Genomic DNA, 18079 nt, shown 5'->3' on the forward strand with positions numbered 1-18079 from the left:
GTCTTTGTATTATGTTGACAGTCGTTACCATAAAATACCATGCATGTGTAGTTTGAACAGACACATCTGGGAACACTTGCCCCCTTTAGTGGAGACCTCTGTTTGACAAACTTGGTTGTCATGTAGGGACTTAGTTACAATACAGCTATCCTCTTTTTAACCATCCAGAAATTCTAAAATCGAATACAAGTCAATGCATCAAAGATAACATTCAAAAATCTAAAACAACTCAAAGCTAAAAGTTAAATATAGACCCCTCTATCCTTAAAATAAACCCAACTTTTAAAGTTCAAAATGAATACAGTCTTTCATTTTTCATTAATTTCAGTGGGAATGCCTTGAAATGACCACAGCAGAGAGGCGTAAGGTGGTGTGCTCTGTTACATTCCATATCATAGCTATAACATGTGTTGTATGGTCCCTTTATGTACTGATAGACAGAACGAAGGAAGAAGTAGAAGAAGGAGCACTTGAATGGCCATTTTGGACAAAGCTTATTGTTGTTGCTATTGGTTTCACAGGCGGTGTGGCTTTTATGTATGTTCAGTGCAAAATGTATTTCACCCTATGTAAAAAATGGCAAACATACAACAAGATAATTTTAATTGACTCAATTTCTGATGTTGAGAGAGCCAGTGTTTCAGTACAGATGAAGAAGTCACAGATGGATGGAGGAATAACAAATATTGCTGTTATTGATGACATGGATATTATCTGATGACCAATGATTTTGTTGGTTTTGATTGATGGGTAAGTTTTTTCTTCTGCTGTACATTACTCATCATGTAACAGTCAGATTGTAGAGAAGTATATGTATATGGAATCAGCCTGTCTGTAGAAATGTCAAAACTTTAACTTTGAAGCTGTTGTAGATAGTAATCAGAAACTGTGCACTGTATACAGAATGATTATGGGGTACAGTGTTTTAGTTATCACTTGCACAACCTTTAGCCCATTTTAATGGTCTAAGCTATGTACTCCTTTTGTGTTCAGGCGATCAATTTTTAAAGATATTTTAGTGACACTTAGTCCATAAGTAGAGAATGTCTTATGCCACTAATAGGGTTATATATGCAATGCAAGTTCAAGGTATATGAATAGGTTATTTATTTATAACTCTACTGGTCATAGGCCAGATGAGTTGATGCAATGGACTGTTGTCCATCATCTGTCCATTGGCACAAGTTTTTTTTGCAACTCCTCCTAAACTACTTGAAGGATTGCCTTGAAATTTTACACACTTATTCTTTCAAAGGTCTAGTTGCTTCTGAACAAAAAAGTGCAGCTAGTGTGACTGGAAGAGCATCCATCATGAAAATCTCATGTTCTCCTCTTGAATGGATGGTCTTGTCAACATGGGGTTTTCACTAAATAACTTCTTTTGGTTCCTTATCAGTTATGAATGAAAATCTTGCTGATCTGATATCCTGAATGGATAGTCATTTCATTTTGAGGTTTTCACTGGAAGATTTCTTATGGTATCTAATTATTGTATTGCTATCACCAGATTGAAAGTCATATCAGCTTTTGAAAAGAAGACTTCTTATGCTATCTAGTTGAAGTCTAGTTGATCCTAAATGAAAATGATGCCAATCTGACATCCAGTATGATCACCACTATCTTGAAAATCTTGTCAGTGCTACTCGAATGAAAGTCATATCGACGGGTTGTTTTCAAGAGAAGTCTAATTATGATATCTTCTTGTGCCTAAATTACTATAGTCCTGATATGACTTGAGTATGTTTGTTTTATTAGGTGTACTGGTCAGATGAGCTTATTGTATGGCTTGTTTGTCCATCCATTGACACGAGTTTGTTTTTGTTGTCATACTGCTTCTAAACTAATCCTTCTGAATGGATGGATATATCTTCATGGAGTTTTCACCGAAAGATTTCTTATGAAGTTCGTTTGGACCTAAATGAAAATGGTGTCCATATGACAGCCAGTATGGTCTCCATGGTGGCCATCTTGAAAATATTGTTACTAGTACTTAAGCTAACCAGGAAGCCATTTTGATGTGTGGTTTTCATATTAATATTTTGTATCATGTCTGGTCAGTAATGGAAATGGTGCTGATTTGATGTCCCACATTTCTGCTGTGGTACTCGTCTCGAAAATCTTATAATGAATCTTCCTAATTGGAAAGTCATATCGACATCAACTTTCATCAGAAGAATTCTTATGGTGTGTAGTTTGTATCAAGTCAAAACAATACCTATATGTCATCCAATATCTTGAGACTCTTCTTACTTTTACATCTCATTGGATGTCCATACTGACATACGGCTTTTCACCTAAAGACTTTTGATGATATATAGTTGGTCTTAAATGAAAATGGTGACAGTCTTAAATCCAGTATGGCTACCATGACAGCCTTCTTGAAAATATCATAGCTACTGTTCCAGAATGGATGGCCATATTGAAATGGGGATTTTGCCAAAAGACTTTATAATGTCTGGTTTGTCCTAAATTAAAAGGAGCCAGTATTACATCCAATATGGCCATCACAGCAGCCATTTTCAAAATCTTCGCATCACTCGAGAATAACAGAGATGATTTCAGCACCCTGCAGTTAAAAGGAAGAAATGATCTTTGTTATGGATTCCTGGGAGAAAAAAAATTGTCCAATGCCTTCGAGAGACTCTTATCCAGGACTGTCTGCAGCTTCTTCACCTATCTAGATCTAACTCAATGAAAGTACAAATTGAACGAAAATGATTCAGTTCTTTAAAATGAACCTTCTATATACAGGGACAATGCCATCCAATTTCTTTTGGTATGCCCTTTCCCTTTCTACATTGGCATACAAGGGGGTACTTTCTTTTAGTGGTAAACAATATAGAACACAACTGTTTTATGGTTTTCTTCGCTATCGTTCACAAGGCACACAAATTTGTCAATGAATGTATACCAAGGAGAGCCTTGATCTCCATGCCAGTACTGTCATATCCCCAGTTGTATTAATTGTAAATACTAAACTTGTGTTAAAACAGCTTGCTGTACATAAATATTTACTCATTGTTAACTGTAGCTGCACAACAAGTGTGACTGAATTCCACATGTAATTGAACAGACGGACCTGCAGACATTACTATACATATTTGCTTATAATTCATATCCAACTGCAAACAAGATAGTCCTGATCTACTGTCTCGTATTGGATTGGCAGATCAAGGTTTATGTTGATTACGCATAACAAACTGCATAAACCCAGATCTACAGGCATATTTGGTCTATGCCGTTTTACTTGCATGCAAGTGTTTGAGGTACTAGAAGAAATTCTGGTTATTTAACTTTCTTCACCGTTACATGCAATTTGATCATTCCTTGTGCTGGAATTAAACAACCATACTTCATTTCATATGTGTTGACATTGAATAGCACACAGGCATATTATACATGTATCACATTTAATTGTGTCCAGTATAGCAAAACTACAACCAAAACTTTAATACTTATGCTGTTGGGAATTTGCTGACATTTTAAGTTGCTAATATGCTAAAATCAAAGATTCACTATAATTTAATAACAATATAATGTTTTAATTTATAGTTACATATATACTCACTTATAAGCCAAGTCCAACTTCAAACAACAAAGATATAGATCTGTCATAGCATAATGCACCAGAAAATCTGTATATATGCTGTTTGTTCTAACAAACTGCACAGCCCCAGATCTGCTGGCGCATTATAAGCAAGTATATGTGGTGATCTTTTTTTCTTTCTGTTTCAGACTAATATCCTGCCAGCCAGTCAAAGACAATGGCTTGATACACCGGTACATATGTGTGTTCAGTATTCGGAGTATGGCATTTGCTCCCAAATGTCTTTTCTGCAAACTTACCTTTCCTCACATACAGCATACAGTACAAATTTGATTATCCAAAATTTTATTGATTCTAAACAGTGTACAGTAACACCTGTCCTAGCAGACACCTATATTAAGGATACCTGTTCATAGTGGACATTATTTATGGGCCCATCTATATTTGTAAAAATTTTAACCATTCCACAAAGGGCAAGTTTAAGGTGTTTACTCTTGTTTGAATTGACAGTACACCTCTCGTATTTGTATAGCTTCTGTGTCTACTCAATCATTAAAAGCATTTGTTTTGTCCCGGAAATATTTGGTTAATGGAGGTAGTCTTGTGGATATAAAGGACATCTGCTCATAAAGATCCATACATTTGTTTTTGAGGAGCATCACTTTGCAGTTAACCATTTTACAGTGGAATCTGTAAATAAAATACACAAGGAACTTCAAAATGTTGTGGTTGGTGAACAAATGTCCTATACAGTGTATAGTGTAGGTATTTAGATATATTAAACGTTCTTTATGGGTAGCTGTCTGTTACACAGAGGCTTTACCACAAGTGTAGATTGTATTTTTGAAGAATAGTGATATCCCCAGAAAACTTGGATAGCATGGGGAGCATGCAAGAGAATCATATTTTATCCATCATTTCATATGGAATTTATTTGTATGTATAGCATATACCTAGTTATTAACATTTTATACAGGAAAAAATTAATTATCCACTCCACAATTCTCCATTATTTCTTGATGGACTACTGCCATGTCCCCCCAAATTTTACTTATTGTAATATACATCTGTAACAGAAACTGTTTTGCAGATCACTGTGCCAACACAGTACAGAGTAAAAGAAATCCAAAACAAACACAATCAAATATAATGTCAAAATGGTATTATGACCAACTAAATTATCATTTTAAAGTGAAAAAAATGTGTTTAGGTGAAAGGGAGGAAGAGACTGAGATACAAAGAGAGAAAGTATTCTTTCACCCAATCGCTACGTTAAATGTAATTTGGCATAAAGAAATCCCAACCATAAGTAGTGACATGTTCATTTTATTAGTAGTGACATGTTCATTTTATTACTTGTTTGGGTCCCTGGATATGATTACATCATTTACCATGAGAGAACAGGAAACTCATTAATGGCGGTTGTCGACCACATGTTATTTATTTGCAAAATTGGCATCTTTTACAAAATGTCATTACACAAATAAAACTGGAATGTTTAAGGCATTTTCTTACCAGCTGATGTAAATAAAGTAAGTTGTCCAAATGCTGGAGATGAATATCAGAATGGTTTACCTCCTAGACTGTCGTCATTTTTCCAAAATGGTTGCATTTTTCATACATTTGATTTTTACGTCTTTGTCCAGTAGTTCCATAAAAAGTATGATGGCACAGACTCACGTTGCATGGTAATAGAGAAATGATCATCTATTATAAAAGAACTCTATAAAAAAAAAGGTAAACAAAATTGTATGACTATTGATAAATGTTGTTCAGAAAATATAAGGGTATGAAAAATGAGTTTTATCTTGGCAGAGCGATTTCAAGGTATTTTAGATGCTTTTTTGTATTCCCTGCCATAAATATGCGGGGCATATAGTGTTAGGCTTGTCCATCCATCTGTTACACACACACACACACACACACACACACATATATATATATATATATATATATATATATATATATATATATATATACTGAACTTTTTATGTGTGCTATTTTTGCATCTTTCCATGGATTGTGTTGAAACTTGGAAGATGTTACTAGCATGAGGTAAACAAGTGCATATGATGTTTTTTCATGCTTGAACAATTTTTCGTAGAGTCATGACCCTTTTTGGTGTTAACTGTATAGTCTGTATATGAAATCCATTATGACCATCACTGTGGCCATCTTGAAAATCTTCTAATTACTCCAGAATGTATTGAAATGGGTTTTTGAGTAAAAGACTTTTTATGATGTCTGGTCCTAATAGAAATGGTGCACTTCAGACAACCATTGCTATGGTGACCATTGGGAAAATCTTTATTGCTGAATGGATGGTGTCTTATCAAAATGTGGTTTACACAAAAAATATTCTCTATGATACATGCTTGGTCCTAAATGAAAATAGTAACCTTAGCATCTGTCTTGAAAATCATGTTACAGTTTCTTCTTCTGAATAGATTGTTGTAGTGATGCAGGGCTTTTACTGAAAGACTTATAAAATATTTAGTCAATCCTAAATGAAATTGTTGCCAATCAGACCTCAAGCATCACTACCCCCGGTACCTATGGTAGTCATCTTGAAATTGATATAGCTACTTATCCTTAGCAGAGAGTCACACAGACATGTAAGTGACACAAAATGGAGTTTTCATGATAAAACTCCATATTCATATGTATGTGTAGATGACCTAATTAATGACCTAATTAAATTTCCAAGTCATTGCAGCAGTTTTTCAATCATTTACAAGTTTTTTAGTTTTTTAGGCTTGGACAATTTTGACAAAAGCCTTGTTATCACAGTTAAAATGAAATGAAGTTTGGTGCCCATGTTTGTATCTATATTTATAATCAGCCATAGATGACCTGGCTAGATTGTCATGCCTTGATAGCAGTTTTTCAAATTTTTCTAAATATGTTCAGTTTCTGGACTTACACTTTTTGGTCTGCAATATGGACTAAGAGTTGTACAAACAAATCTAGTTTCCCTTGATTTACACAGTAGTAATGAAGGATTTTTTCCCCCATGATTTATACACCTTATTAATATGCAGTAATAATATGCAATGTTTCAGGATGGTAGAAGTAGAGGGTTATTGTACTTGCACCTCTGCCATTGCCTCCCCCTAGTTTCTTTTCCCAAATCACTTATTCACCTTATTAAAAATGTCATGTTTTCTATTATTTACTTATATTTGTATGTGCATTCAATGCAAACTACAAAATATAAGATTCTGTGTTTTGTGATCAGCACCATTCCATGTGATTTGATACCCTTTATGTGATTAAAGTTGCTCTCTCATAAAATGCACCTTTTTGAATTCTTCTCTGAACTACTTGAATGTCTCACATCAACAAAAAATAATTTATGCTTAAAAAATCATCCACATAAATCAGAACTATGTGGAAAAACTTGTTGATATAAATTTTAACTGTGAGACAAGCTAGCTGTATTGTGATAGTTGTTTTCTTTAGTGGTGTGAAAATGTTTTGCTACATTTGCAGATTGTTAATGTTTATTTGTGACATGCACTTTTAATGTCTAAATGTGGATTGATTGAACTTGGTCCTTCATATTGATGTTCATGTGCATTTTGATGTTACATAAAAAAAATGTGGTGTTGTACATATACTTGTTGTGGTGTTGTACTCAGCAGAAATCTTTTATGGTGAACAATGAGGGACTGGCAAAATTAGTTCATAGCAACAACAAATAATAATAAAAAAATAGATTTTAATTATGACCAGAAAAAAATCACATAGATTATATAAGAATCAGATGTAAATGAGTGTGTTGCTTCGTATAACATTTGCTCTCTTCAGAGTTGTTATATATGTGTTGTATTTAGCATGTAAACTAAATGTTATTTGATGCTTGCAATTACATATGACATCTGTACTCACTTATTAGTCAGATCCAGCTGTACAGACCTAGATCTGCCATTGCATAATGTGCCATCAGATCTGGGTCTGTGCAGGTTTTTTTTGACAGATTGGTAGAATTAGCAACATAAATGCTGATCTATTGATACATTGGGATCTGAATCGGTGTTGTTTGCAGTTGGACCTGGCTTGTATAGACTGTATATACATTCAAAATTGTGATAGTTCTCCCCACTTTTGACTGTGATAATTTGTAACTATGTATATATACTTTTAGCTGTGTAAATATACATCTTCCAGCAGTTAAATATTTATTTATTTAACTGATTTTTCATGCGTATTCCATGACATTGGTTTGCTTCATTGCTTCTACTATAATTACAGAGATATGGTATTTAATAGTCATCTATCTTGTGATGGAAAAAAAACTTTCATTTATTAATTTTGTCCTTTATATGTGCTACCATTCCAATTTTTTTAAAAATTTGTTACAGTTATGTTGTGCATAATACAACTAATGGGACCAGGCCAGATATCACAAATATCTTGAATCTATCCTTGTCTCAGAATTTGTGTACAGATTACATTTTGTTTTTATATTTGCCTGTGTAACCATAATGAAATATTGTTACAGTTTTCTTTGGTGATAGTGTTGGCTTCAATGTTAATATTTTGTGTTAAAGCTTGACTAGTCAGATATGGGTGGGTGGGGATACAGCAGTTAGTTCTGCTAAACACTTGTGATTATTTTCTTTTGTCTGCATCTGAAAATGCTTACTACAGTGAAATTAAATGTCTTGGAAAGTTGTGCCTGGTCGCTGTCACATCACTGTTCATCAGTCCATTTATTGGTTATCATTTTCATGCGGGTGTTGTAACTTTTGAATCATTCACAAAACTTTACCTAATGTTTGCATCAGTATCCACCAGTTTGTTACATACCATATTCATGTGCCTAAATCAAGGTCGCAGTCACAGCAAGATAAATTATTATTCCATCATTGTTTACATTTTAAATTTTGAACTTAGAGATAGTTTATTTAAACTCTACCCAAACATATGTTGCGTTATTAAACAATGTGCCTTATGCAAAAGTCTCTGTCAGTATCAGGTGCTCATCTTGAAAGACTTACTTGTAGCAGTGTGGAGTATGGATTTTGTTTGTACAGTGTTAAAGAAAAAATCTTTCATGTACTAGTAAATAGGATACCTTTGCTTCAAGGTCAAGGTCAGGGTCACAGTATTGTCAAATATGATTATTTTATATCTCGATGATCAAGATCACAAGAAGGTGAAATACAACCATTCAAAATATCTTCTTTGTCTGCAATGTAAGTTTCTCCACTGTTGAAGGCTTTTTTGATGAAACTTGATCTATACATGTCATGCACATCTTAAGTAGACATTATTTATATACCAGATTCATGTACATTTTTGAAGGTCAAGGTAAGAGGAGTGTGATGTAATATTGTTCAGTAATATTCTATACCTGCTGTGGAACTTTTTCACAGTTAGATATTTTAATTGAAGCTGAACTATGATTGTATTGCAAACTAAATCCAGATACAGAACACAAGGTCAAGGCCATGTAAACTAAGCTTTTTAACAATTTTGATATATACTTTGAAGAAAAAAATCTTGATTTTTTTCGTAACTATAGATACACTCAAGATTAAAAATGTGTTGCTGACTAAATTAAGGAACATACTTCACACTGGCAGTTTTGTTACATGTTGCAGTTATTTGGTGGTCTGCCATCAAATTCATCCTATAAGTACCACATATAGGTTTTAATTTATTAAGTTTTCTTGTAATTACCAAATTATTAGCCAGAAAATGTGAATAGAATGTTTTATAAGTGGAGATGTTTTATGTGTAGGCGTTCTTGTTTAAAAATTCGTCCAATGGATAGTTGGTTATTTGTTTTGGTAGTTATTAAACAGATGCATGTAAAAAAAAAAATCTTAATTTTTTGGAAAAATGTTTTGATTGTGTATATAAACCAATCCTATATGACAATAGAGTTTTACACAAGTTTGAATTTATCTATATCTAATACTGTATCCAAACAGTTGAATATATCTTTCCGTTTATCAGAATATTATACTTCACCAAATTAAAAATGAAAACTAGACCTCAGCAGCATGAGAACTCAAATATTTTGGGTGAGCATATGGATTTCAGTTTCCTTTAGAAGTATGATTAACTGCAGACGATACTACACGTGTTCTAGGAAATCCAGTACAAATCGGTCATTGTGGGTCATTTTCTGCAAGGATTTTCGGGTACGACTGGTAATAACGTCCTCTTTTGCAAAGTTTTTTCATTAATATAAAGGGTGATTTAGTTAAAGAAGAATATGGTACAGTTTTACCCACAATGCACTGCAGGACCTCAAGTCTCGGGCTCAGCCAAAATGGATATGTGACAAAGCTTGCCAGTAGCTTCGCGAGTGTCGGTGGTTCGTACGGGGTCTTCCCGGGTTCTTCTTCCACCAGTCATACTGGCCGCTGTATACACACACTATTTATTGTCTGTTGAAAAATGTCATTAAACCCACAACAACAAAGCCTTGCAGACAAATGCCGACAATGGCATGCAGAAATGTCCCGTTTTTACAGGATTTTCAGCATTTGCGATAGTCTGCTACAAATCATACTTCTGACTGAAATTTTGAATTCATTCACCTACTTAAATAATTCAAGTCTGTCTGTATGGATATTTGGAGTTGTAATTTTTAAGCTGGTAAAGTATATTTTTCAGCAAATGTTAAATATGGGTTTTTGACCCTGAAATACGACTTTAATCTGTGGTGAATGTTTAAAAATTTGATTTATAGTAACCGAACTCCTCCTTTGAGACCTTGATTTGTAAAACAATATATACAATCCAAGGTAAACATAGTAATATGTGTGTAAATCATGAAACATTCCTTTTAATTAAGGACTAATTAAGGTTTAGGTTGGTTTCAAATTTAATGTTATATACAAATAAAACATAATATACAGTGGTCGGTCACAAAATACCGTTCATGGAAGTCACATATTTGTTTTGCTTTATTAGTGAGGTTACGTTATACTGATGTAGGTTCAGTAACGAAATTGCATTCATCTCCAGCATAGAATGCGTGACCATACCTGTGATAGATGAGAAATCGCTCATTCATCTCCAGCACAGAATGCGTGACCATACATGTGATAGATGAGAAATCGTGCTAAATTGAGGTGCTCTGTAGTGAAGGACCACTGTATAATACTAAAGTTGATAAACTCTATAAAAAGCAAAAATATAAATTCTCTTTGTTGTTTCAGTTCTTTAATAAAATAAACTGTTTTGTCGAATCTTTTATTATTTACTTGTAATAATTCTCACTGATAAACACATAATTGATTAGCCCATCCCTACATTTGCACAGGGGACCTGGGCGGCAAGAGTTCAAAGACGCTCGCTTTTACACATCGATTGGAACTCGACTCTTTCCACGTGGTTCAACCAACGTGGGTATGTGCGAAGGCTTAAAGGTCACCGGCCATCCTCCAGCATTTTCATTACATGATTAAAAATAGTTATACTCGCACAAAAATAAATAAAAAATTATCAAGGGTAAAGAAGAAATAATAATTTAATTACTCGAAATATAAGTATACAACGCTGTTACTTCCCCTTAGTTACGATTTCCCACCTATAGAGGACGCAACCGGAAATGACGTACATTTATCTCTACAAGACGAAGTACATGCTTCTTGTTGTTGAAAAATAAAACGCTATAAACTACGGATAGGGAATATTTTAGATGAAACTAATGAAAACTAATTTACTGTTCAGCCTTATATTGGTATGCGTGCAAGACGCACTAGACTGTGTCGCTTTCAAAACTTCCATGTTTCAATTTATTTCGAAAATTCCTGTTAATACAGGTAAAAAGAATACATCCTGGCTTCCCTGTGTCGGCAGACTTTATAAAAAAAAAAAAGATGAAAGAAATCGGCACACTTAAAGAATCCAAAGGAACCAAATTTGACTTCCTTTTGTTGGTCAACTTCAGAAGAAAAAATTGGCACACTAAAAGATACCAAAGTGAATTTTCCGGGGTTGGTTTGCATTGTAATAAAATAACCTATGTATTTGATATCCTGTCGGTAAGTTCAAACAATGAGTTTATTGCTCCATGCCAGCTGTGTTTATCACCCGGGCTTCTATTTGTTTGCCATATGTAATCATAATTCATGTTTTGCAGGGCAAATATTAAACACAATAATAACTTGCTTTAATAATACTTTATCATTTGCACTCACATTGAATGTATTTTAAAATAATGATTCGTTTTTGGTGGTTTGTTTGCGAGACACGGACTTACAGTTAACCTGGATAGAATACAGTCTGGGTCAGTTTGCAATAAGTAACTTGTCATGCGTAAATGGCAGGTGCCTTCAAGCAGTCGGGTGATACTTTCATCTCATTTGCCATTTTGTTTTTCGACATAAGCGATACACACACTACATTAAGGATGCATACGCAAGCCGGCACCCGCTACAAATACGGAGTTCGTGGACATATATTTTTAAAAAATAATTTTCGCATAATGAAAACAGAAGGAATATATGATAACAATGCAATATTAATTTCTTTCATTTTATTTTCAAACAAGTTTATGTTTATCAATTTATTTTGTACCGTGAGTGTGTATGTGTCTGGGGGGGGGGGGCACAAATTAAACACAAAATTGTTTCCTTTCTAATTTGTACGGAATAATGGAGGAAATATGATTGACGATATTGGCCAGTAATGACAAGCTTTCAATTTACGCGCGCAAACACTAAGACACCTTGAAAAATAAAAACAATAAAATTAACTGGTAAGAGCTTCATATTGCAGCAACTAAATACTGACAAAATGCTCAACATTATTCTTCCCCCCTTCTCTCTCTCTCTCATGTATAATCTAGTATGTATTGTATGCAGCTGTGTTACAACGTGAAGCCTAAACTTAAGTATATTTGTTATAATATCTCTTGTACAATACCCTTTGCAAAATCTATACGCATTATGTAGAATATTATCTGTTACGTACTTTTGTTTTATAAATGATTATTGATAATTTGACAGGAAGACTTAAACTGAGAACGTCTTTGTGCAGATGCACCATATTTGCAGTACAAAAGCACGAGCGTACGCTATATCACATAGACATTTACGTGGGGAAATTAAGCACTTGAACGGCTAGGTTGAATAGAAGGGATAAATGTACGTCATATCCGGTTTTGGCACGCGGAAACTACCGATTGTTTACGGAGATTGCCGAATCATTTTTTCATTTTATAAAACGGAGTTTTAAGTCTAATTAAACATTTTTATGGTGTGCTTACATAACCAATGCGTTTTGTTTATAACTATAATAATATCACACGTTTGTACAATATAGGTGGCAGGTGACCTTTAACAGTAGCTTCCTGTTAGTTAACGGTTCTTCCGGAGTCATCCTTTGCCAAATACCCTGGCCGCTATGTATAGCTCTATCGTAATGTATTCTAAAAAAAAAAACGCTTTACTAATTTGCACGTGATTTTACAGAACATTCTGGCATCCAGGCCTTTCAGGTCGTTAAATGTATACCGATTCGTCCTGCAGGTTGGTCGCCGATCATAAAAATAACGTGTTTTTTTAATCAAATATTGCTCAACAGAATTTGACCAAATTTGAAACAAAGCATCCTGGCACGATTGTCTAAGACTTGTTCAAAGATGTACATCAACCATCAAACATAGCCGCCGTTACTGAATATAGAAGAAGCGTTTGCATTGTGTCACTAAGTGCTTAACATAATTTGAAGGGTCCCGGGTGACCGATTGGTCTAAGACGTTTGTCTTTACAGATCACTTGCATATCGCCTCTGTCAGCGTGGTTTATAGTCTCTGGCTCGGTCAACGTGGGTGTGTGAGAAAGCTTACTAGGAGCTTCCCGTGGGCCTTTGGTTGTTTGGTCCCTGGATTTTCCGAGTTCTTACTCCACCAGATATACTTGCCGCCATGTATAGCTTATCATGTGCTGAAAAATATCATTAAATCCACAACAACAATAAGATTTTGAACAAATTTGACTGAAGGAACCCCGATAAAGAGGACTATTAAATTTATGCAAATTATGTCAATCTACCATTAAATTTGGAAAAACCTTTAAATGACTCTCAAAAACAAATTTTTTTTACAAATTGTACCAATTCATTGTCAACTTTGGCCGTTATTACTAAATAAATAAGCAGACACTTTACACAACTACATCTCGCAAACGTCACGGCATATTTTGACGACATTTTCCAGAAAGCGTTATGTTAGTAAGAGCTTTGAAATTATAACCATTCGCCTTCTAATACGATCGCCATTTCTAAAAATAGACAATCTTTTTAAAGAGCTTTTTTTCCTTAAATCAGTCAACAAAATTGGACATAAACCATCATGGCGTGAATGGCTTTTAAGCTTTTGCTAATGATGTGCATCTACTACTAAATTCGACTGTGGTTACTAATAAGATTTTTAACAAACAGCTTTAATAACTTGTGTATAAACAAAGGTTAAATCCGTGAATTTAATTTGTCAGAAAGCATCCATTGCTTCATTTCCTTTCCGAATATTATTTTAAATGTGCCATTACAAACAACAAAAACAAAACGCACAGAGCTAAAAAAAGGAAAATATTCACATGATCTCAAAAACAGCTGAATGGAATTTTAGCAACTTTGATATAAGCGTACTGGCATGGAGGCTTTGGATTGTTGGTCGTTATGGGTTTAACGCCATTTTTCAGCACGTGCTAGACAATACGTGACGGTCAGTATATCTGGCGGAGGAAGTCACCCGACCCATGGGAAGCTACTGGCAAACTTCCTCATATACGCACGTTTTTCGATCCCGAGATAAGAACCCACGCGGACAGAGGTGAGATGCCAGTGCCCAGTAAAGGCGAGCTCCTTAGACAACTCGGCTACGCGAAGCATGGATGCTTTTCAGTATTGGATGCTGGAAAGGATTCAGAAATCTGAGAAACCTTCCAACAGTTTTCTTTTAAGGCATGTGCAGTCCAGAACATTGGAAGAAATTTTTACAGCAATCATCCTTCTGATCCAGATTTATTGGCCAGATGCTCTTGATTCCATGCTCAAGTACTATCAAAGATAACAATTGATTCCATGCTCAAGTACTATCAAAGATAATTGATTCCATGCTAAAGTACTATCAACGATAACAATTGATTCCATGCTCAAGTACTATCAAAGATAATTGATTCCATGCTGAAGTACTATCAACGATAACAATTGATTCCATGCTCAAGTACTATCAACGATAACAATTGATTCCATGCTCAAGTACTATCAAAGATAGTTGATTCCATGCTGAAGTACTATCAACGATAACAATTGACTCCATGCTCAAGTACTATCAACGATAACAATTGATTCCATGCTCAAGTACTATCAACGATAACAATTGATTCCATGCTCAAGTACTATCAAAGATAACAATCGATTCCATGCTCGAGTACTATCAAAGATAACAATCGATCCCATACTCAAGTACTATCAACGATAACAATTGATAACATGCTCAAGTGCTATCAACGATAACAATTGATTCCATGCTCAAGTATTATCAAAGATAATAATCGATCCCATACTCAAGTACTATCAACGATAACAATTGATTCCATGCTCAGGTACTATCAACGATAACAATTGATTCCATGCTCAAGTACTATCAAACAACAATTGATCACATACTGAAGTACTATCAAAGATAACAGTTGATTCCATGCTCAAGTACTATCAAAGATAATTGATTCCATGCTCAAGTACTATCAACGATAACGACTGATTCCATGTTAAAGTACTATCAACGATAACAATTGATTCCATGCTAAAGTACTATCAAAGGCGTTTGGCAACTATCATGTCATGGTTTGGTTCTGTCCAATTTTATGACCCCTCTCCTCACCCGCACTCCGGGGCTTTTTGGTCAAAAGGGCAGTATACATAACATGTCTTGCGTCATTTAAGAATTGTACTAAAAGGAAAGATAAAAACATAAACTTAACCAGCTGAAAAGAGACGAGATGCATCTTGATCTTTCTAGCCCTGGTACGACGTTCGCAGCGGTGGTTGTTCGGTGTGAGGGGAAGCTGCTGGGGTTGTATTGAGAATTAAAAAACGTATAGCCAACCTTCATCACAAAGGAACTTACTGAAGTTACAAAAGAATTTCAGTCTGATGCCCATGACATCTTGATTTGCTTACATAGTACCTTTTGACCCTATGGCCTCTACGCTATGGCCTCATGGGTCAGTGAAAGTATTAAAATCCATTCCATGCATAAATATTCTAAAAAGAGCCTTGATTTGACATCAGTGATGACATGTCTTGGTGTTACCTACGTTGTGACTCGACCGACCAATCCACTCCACCACATAGACCCTGGAGTCAATCGTGAACAGTTTTTTGCATGTGGTGGCCGAGTGTTCTAAAGCGCTCGCCCTTACCGATCACTGACATCTCGCTTCTGTCTGCGTGGGTTCGACTCTCGGGCTCGGCAAAGGTGTCCATGTGAAAAAGTTTTCCAGTAGCTTCCTGTGGGTTGGTGGTTCTTACCGCGATTTTCCCGGGTTCTTCCTCCACCAGTTATACTGGCCGCCATGGCGAAATGGCGTTAAATCCAAAACAACAACAACACTATGCATGCATGGCATATCTTGAATAATTTAAAAACTTTTCCAGCTGAAATTTAAAACAAGAACAATAAACATACAAAGAAGAGTGATTTATTTATTTTTACCTTTCCACGGGACATTTGGTACCACATAAAAGTTCGGAAACCATACTGCAATATCTACTCCTATAAGGGAGTCACCTTTCCAATTGACCGCTGTATGATAGATGATAGTAAGCACAGAACGGAACGGGACTGAGATCAAACTAATACACACGCTCTGAATCCCCAGAAGTGGGTATAAATTTTATTTTTCACCTATTCGTACCCCCTATATATGATTTGTACAAATATTTTTTTTAAAATCACAGACAAAATATGTATTTATTATAAGGGTGCAACGATACGCCCAAAACTGTGTAGCGATATACCAGACCTATATACAATACGTATTGCAATACAGTAACACTTAATAAAAACAAAACATTAAAACAATCACTATAACATTTCCTACTTGAAAAATACATCTTAAGTGATGTAAACTTGTGCGACTTAAAATGAACCTACAAAATGAACATAAAATTGAAACAAGTCTATAAACACCTGAAAGCAGTCAAATTATCAAGTCAGCCTCATGCTTCACTCTGCAAATGTCTGGATTCGGCTTGTCCTCCCTGACAAATATAACGTCTCCCCAAAATCGACGCAAAACCATGCAGATGAGGGCTCTTTAAGAGAACTGGTTCATCTGATTCAACCTCATCTGCTGCAAAAATAAGATAAATAGAATTTCATTAGGCCGACCCATTTCAAGGATTTCATTCATATTTTCTTGCGTAAAAGTAGGAATGTAATAAAAACTTTAATAAAATGTCACATTAAATATGGCTTTATTCGTTATTGAACATTTTAACTGATGGAGGGGAATTGCATAGACATATTATGCACACGTGGTATAAATAAAAAAATTAAAAAGGGAACCCTTTTGGAAGAACAGAAAACAAGCAAAGTAACAAAAAAGGCAGATTCAGTTTCAATAAATCTGTTTTGGGAAGGTAATAGAACATGCAACGCCTATTACGCCCCCTAGCAGTACCCAAATTGGAACTCCATTTTCACACTAAGTGTCTCTGGGTTCACTAATCCCAAAGGACAAGGAGATACAGCAACAAGGTAACAAAATACAATAACTTACAAGTATCAACGATTTCTGGCAGGGACGGACCTACATGAAGCTGTAGCTGAGAAGATGTCCCAGGCTCATTGTGGAGTCGTGACTATTTCTCGCTATCGGTAACGTCGCTAGACAAAATACAGTGCAATTAATTTAAATTAATTTATATAAAATTGCACATGTATTACTATATTGATACTTTTATTCCGTTTATGACTTTAACTTTGTGTCTTTAGATCGATTAAAAAGTCAACGTTATTATAGTTATTTCAAATATATTTATCTGGTAGACCACTCATCAAAAATAGCGTTAGTCCTTTCTTTGACAATATCAGAGTCATTTTCCTGGGCAGCTAAGGTAGCGGATAGGACCTCTTCCTGGAATGGAAGTATGAGTGATACCATAGGTGTCTTCTCCGAGCTCATAATTTTCGTAATTTTTCAAAGCGGAAGCAGGCAATTCATAATGTCTTCAGCAAGAGGAACATCTTCCTCCGAGAGTGAACTGATGTCGTTAGCGTTGCTTCTTAGTTCCGTAGTTAACTTCCTTAGTAACTAAAAAAGCTGCACGTTAACTTCCTTAGTAACTAAAAAAGCTGCATAAAATGTGGGCTGCAAATCAGGGAACCTTTCAATCATCTCTACAGCGGAGTTCCACCTGGTGCACACGTCTTTCAGTTTAAGTTTTTAAGTCTGAGTAATTTACTTTTGCCTTTAAATGCAGCAGCAGCTGTATAGCTTCTGTGGGGAAAAAATACAACCCTTCGAACACGACCGACAATTCCTGACACGTGGT

At 35.1% G+C, this 18079-nt stretch overlaps 1 protein-coding gene across 2 annotated transcripts in view; it reads left to right on the top strand.

Annotated features, from left to right (window-relative positions):
- Window positions 1-10758, top strand: part of LOC149802646 (E3 ubiquitin-protein ligase MARCHF8-like) — a 65863-nt gene extending 55105 nt beyond the window's left edge. For both annotated transcript variants that reach the window (XM_089951961.1, XM_089951962.1), the window contains exons 4-5: window positions 329-750; window positions 3736-10758. In XM_089951961.1, coding sequence (XP_089808087.1) covers window positions 329-718 — 390 coding nt within the window. In that variant the 3' untranslated portion in view covers window positions 719-750; window positions 3736-10758. The remainder of the gene's footprint in view (window positions 1-328; window positions 751-3735) is intronic.
- The last annotated feature ends 7321 nt before the right edge of the window (window positions 10759-18079 follow it).

This window comes from Sinohyriopsis cumingii, chromosome 3 (assembly GCF_028554795.1).
Source record: "Sinohyriopsis cumingii isolate HCF-2022 chromosome 3, ASM2855479v2, whole genome shotgun sequence".
Classification (NCBI taxonomy): Eukaryota; Metazoa; Mollusca; class Bivalvia; order Unionida; family Unionidae; genus Sinohyriopsis; species Sinohyriopsis cumingii.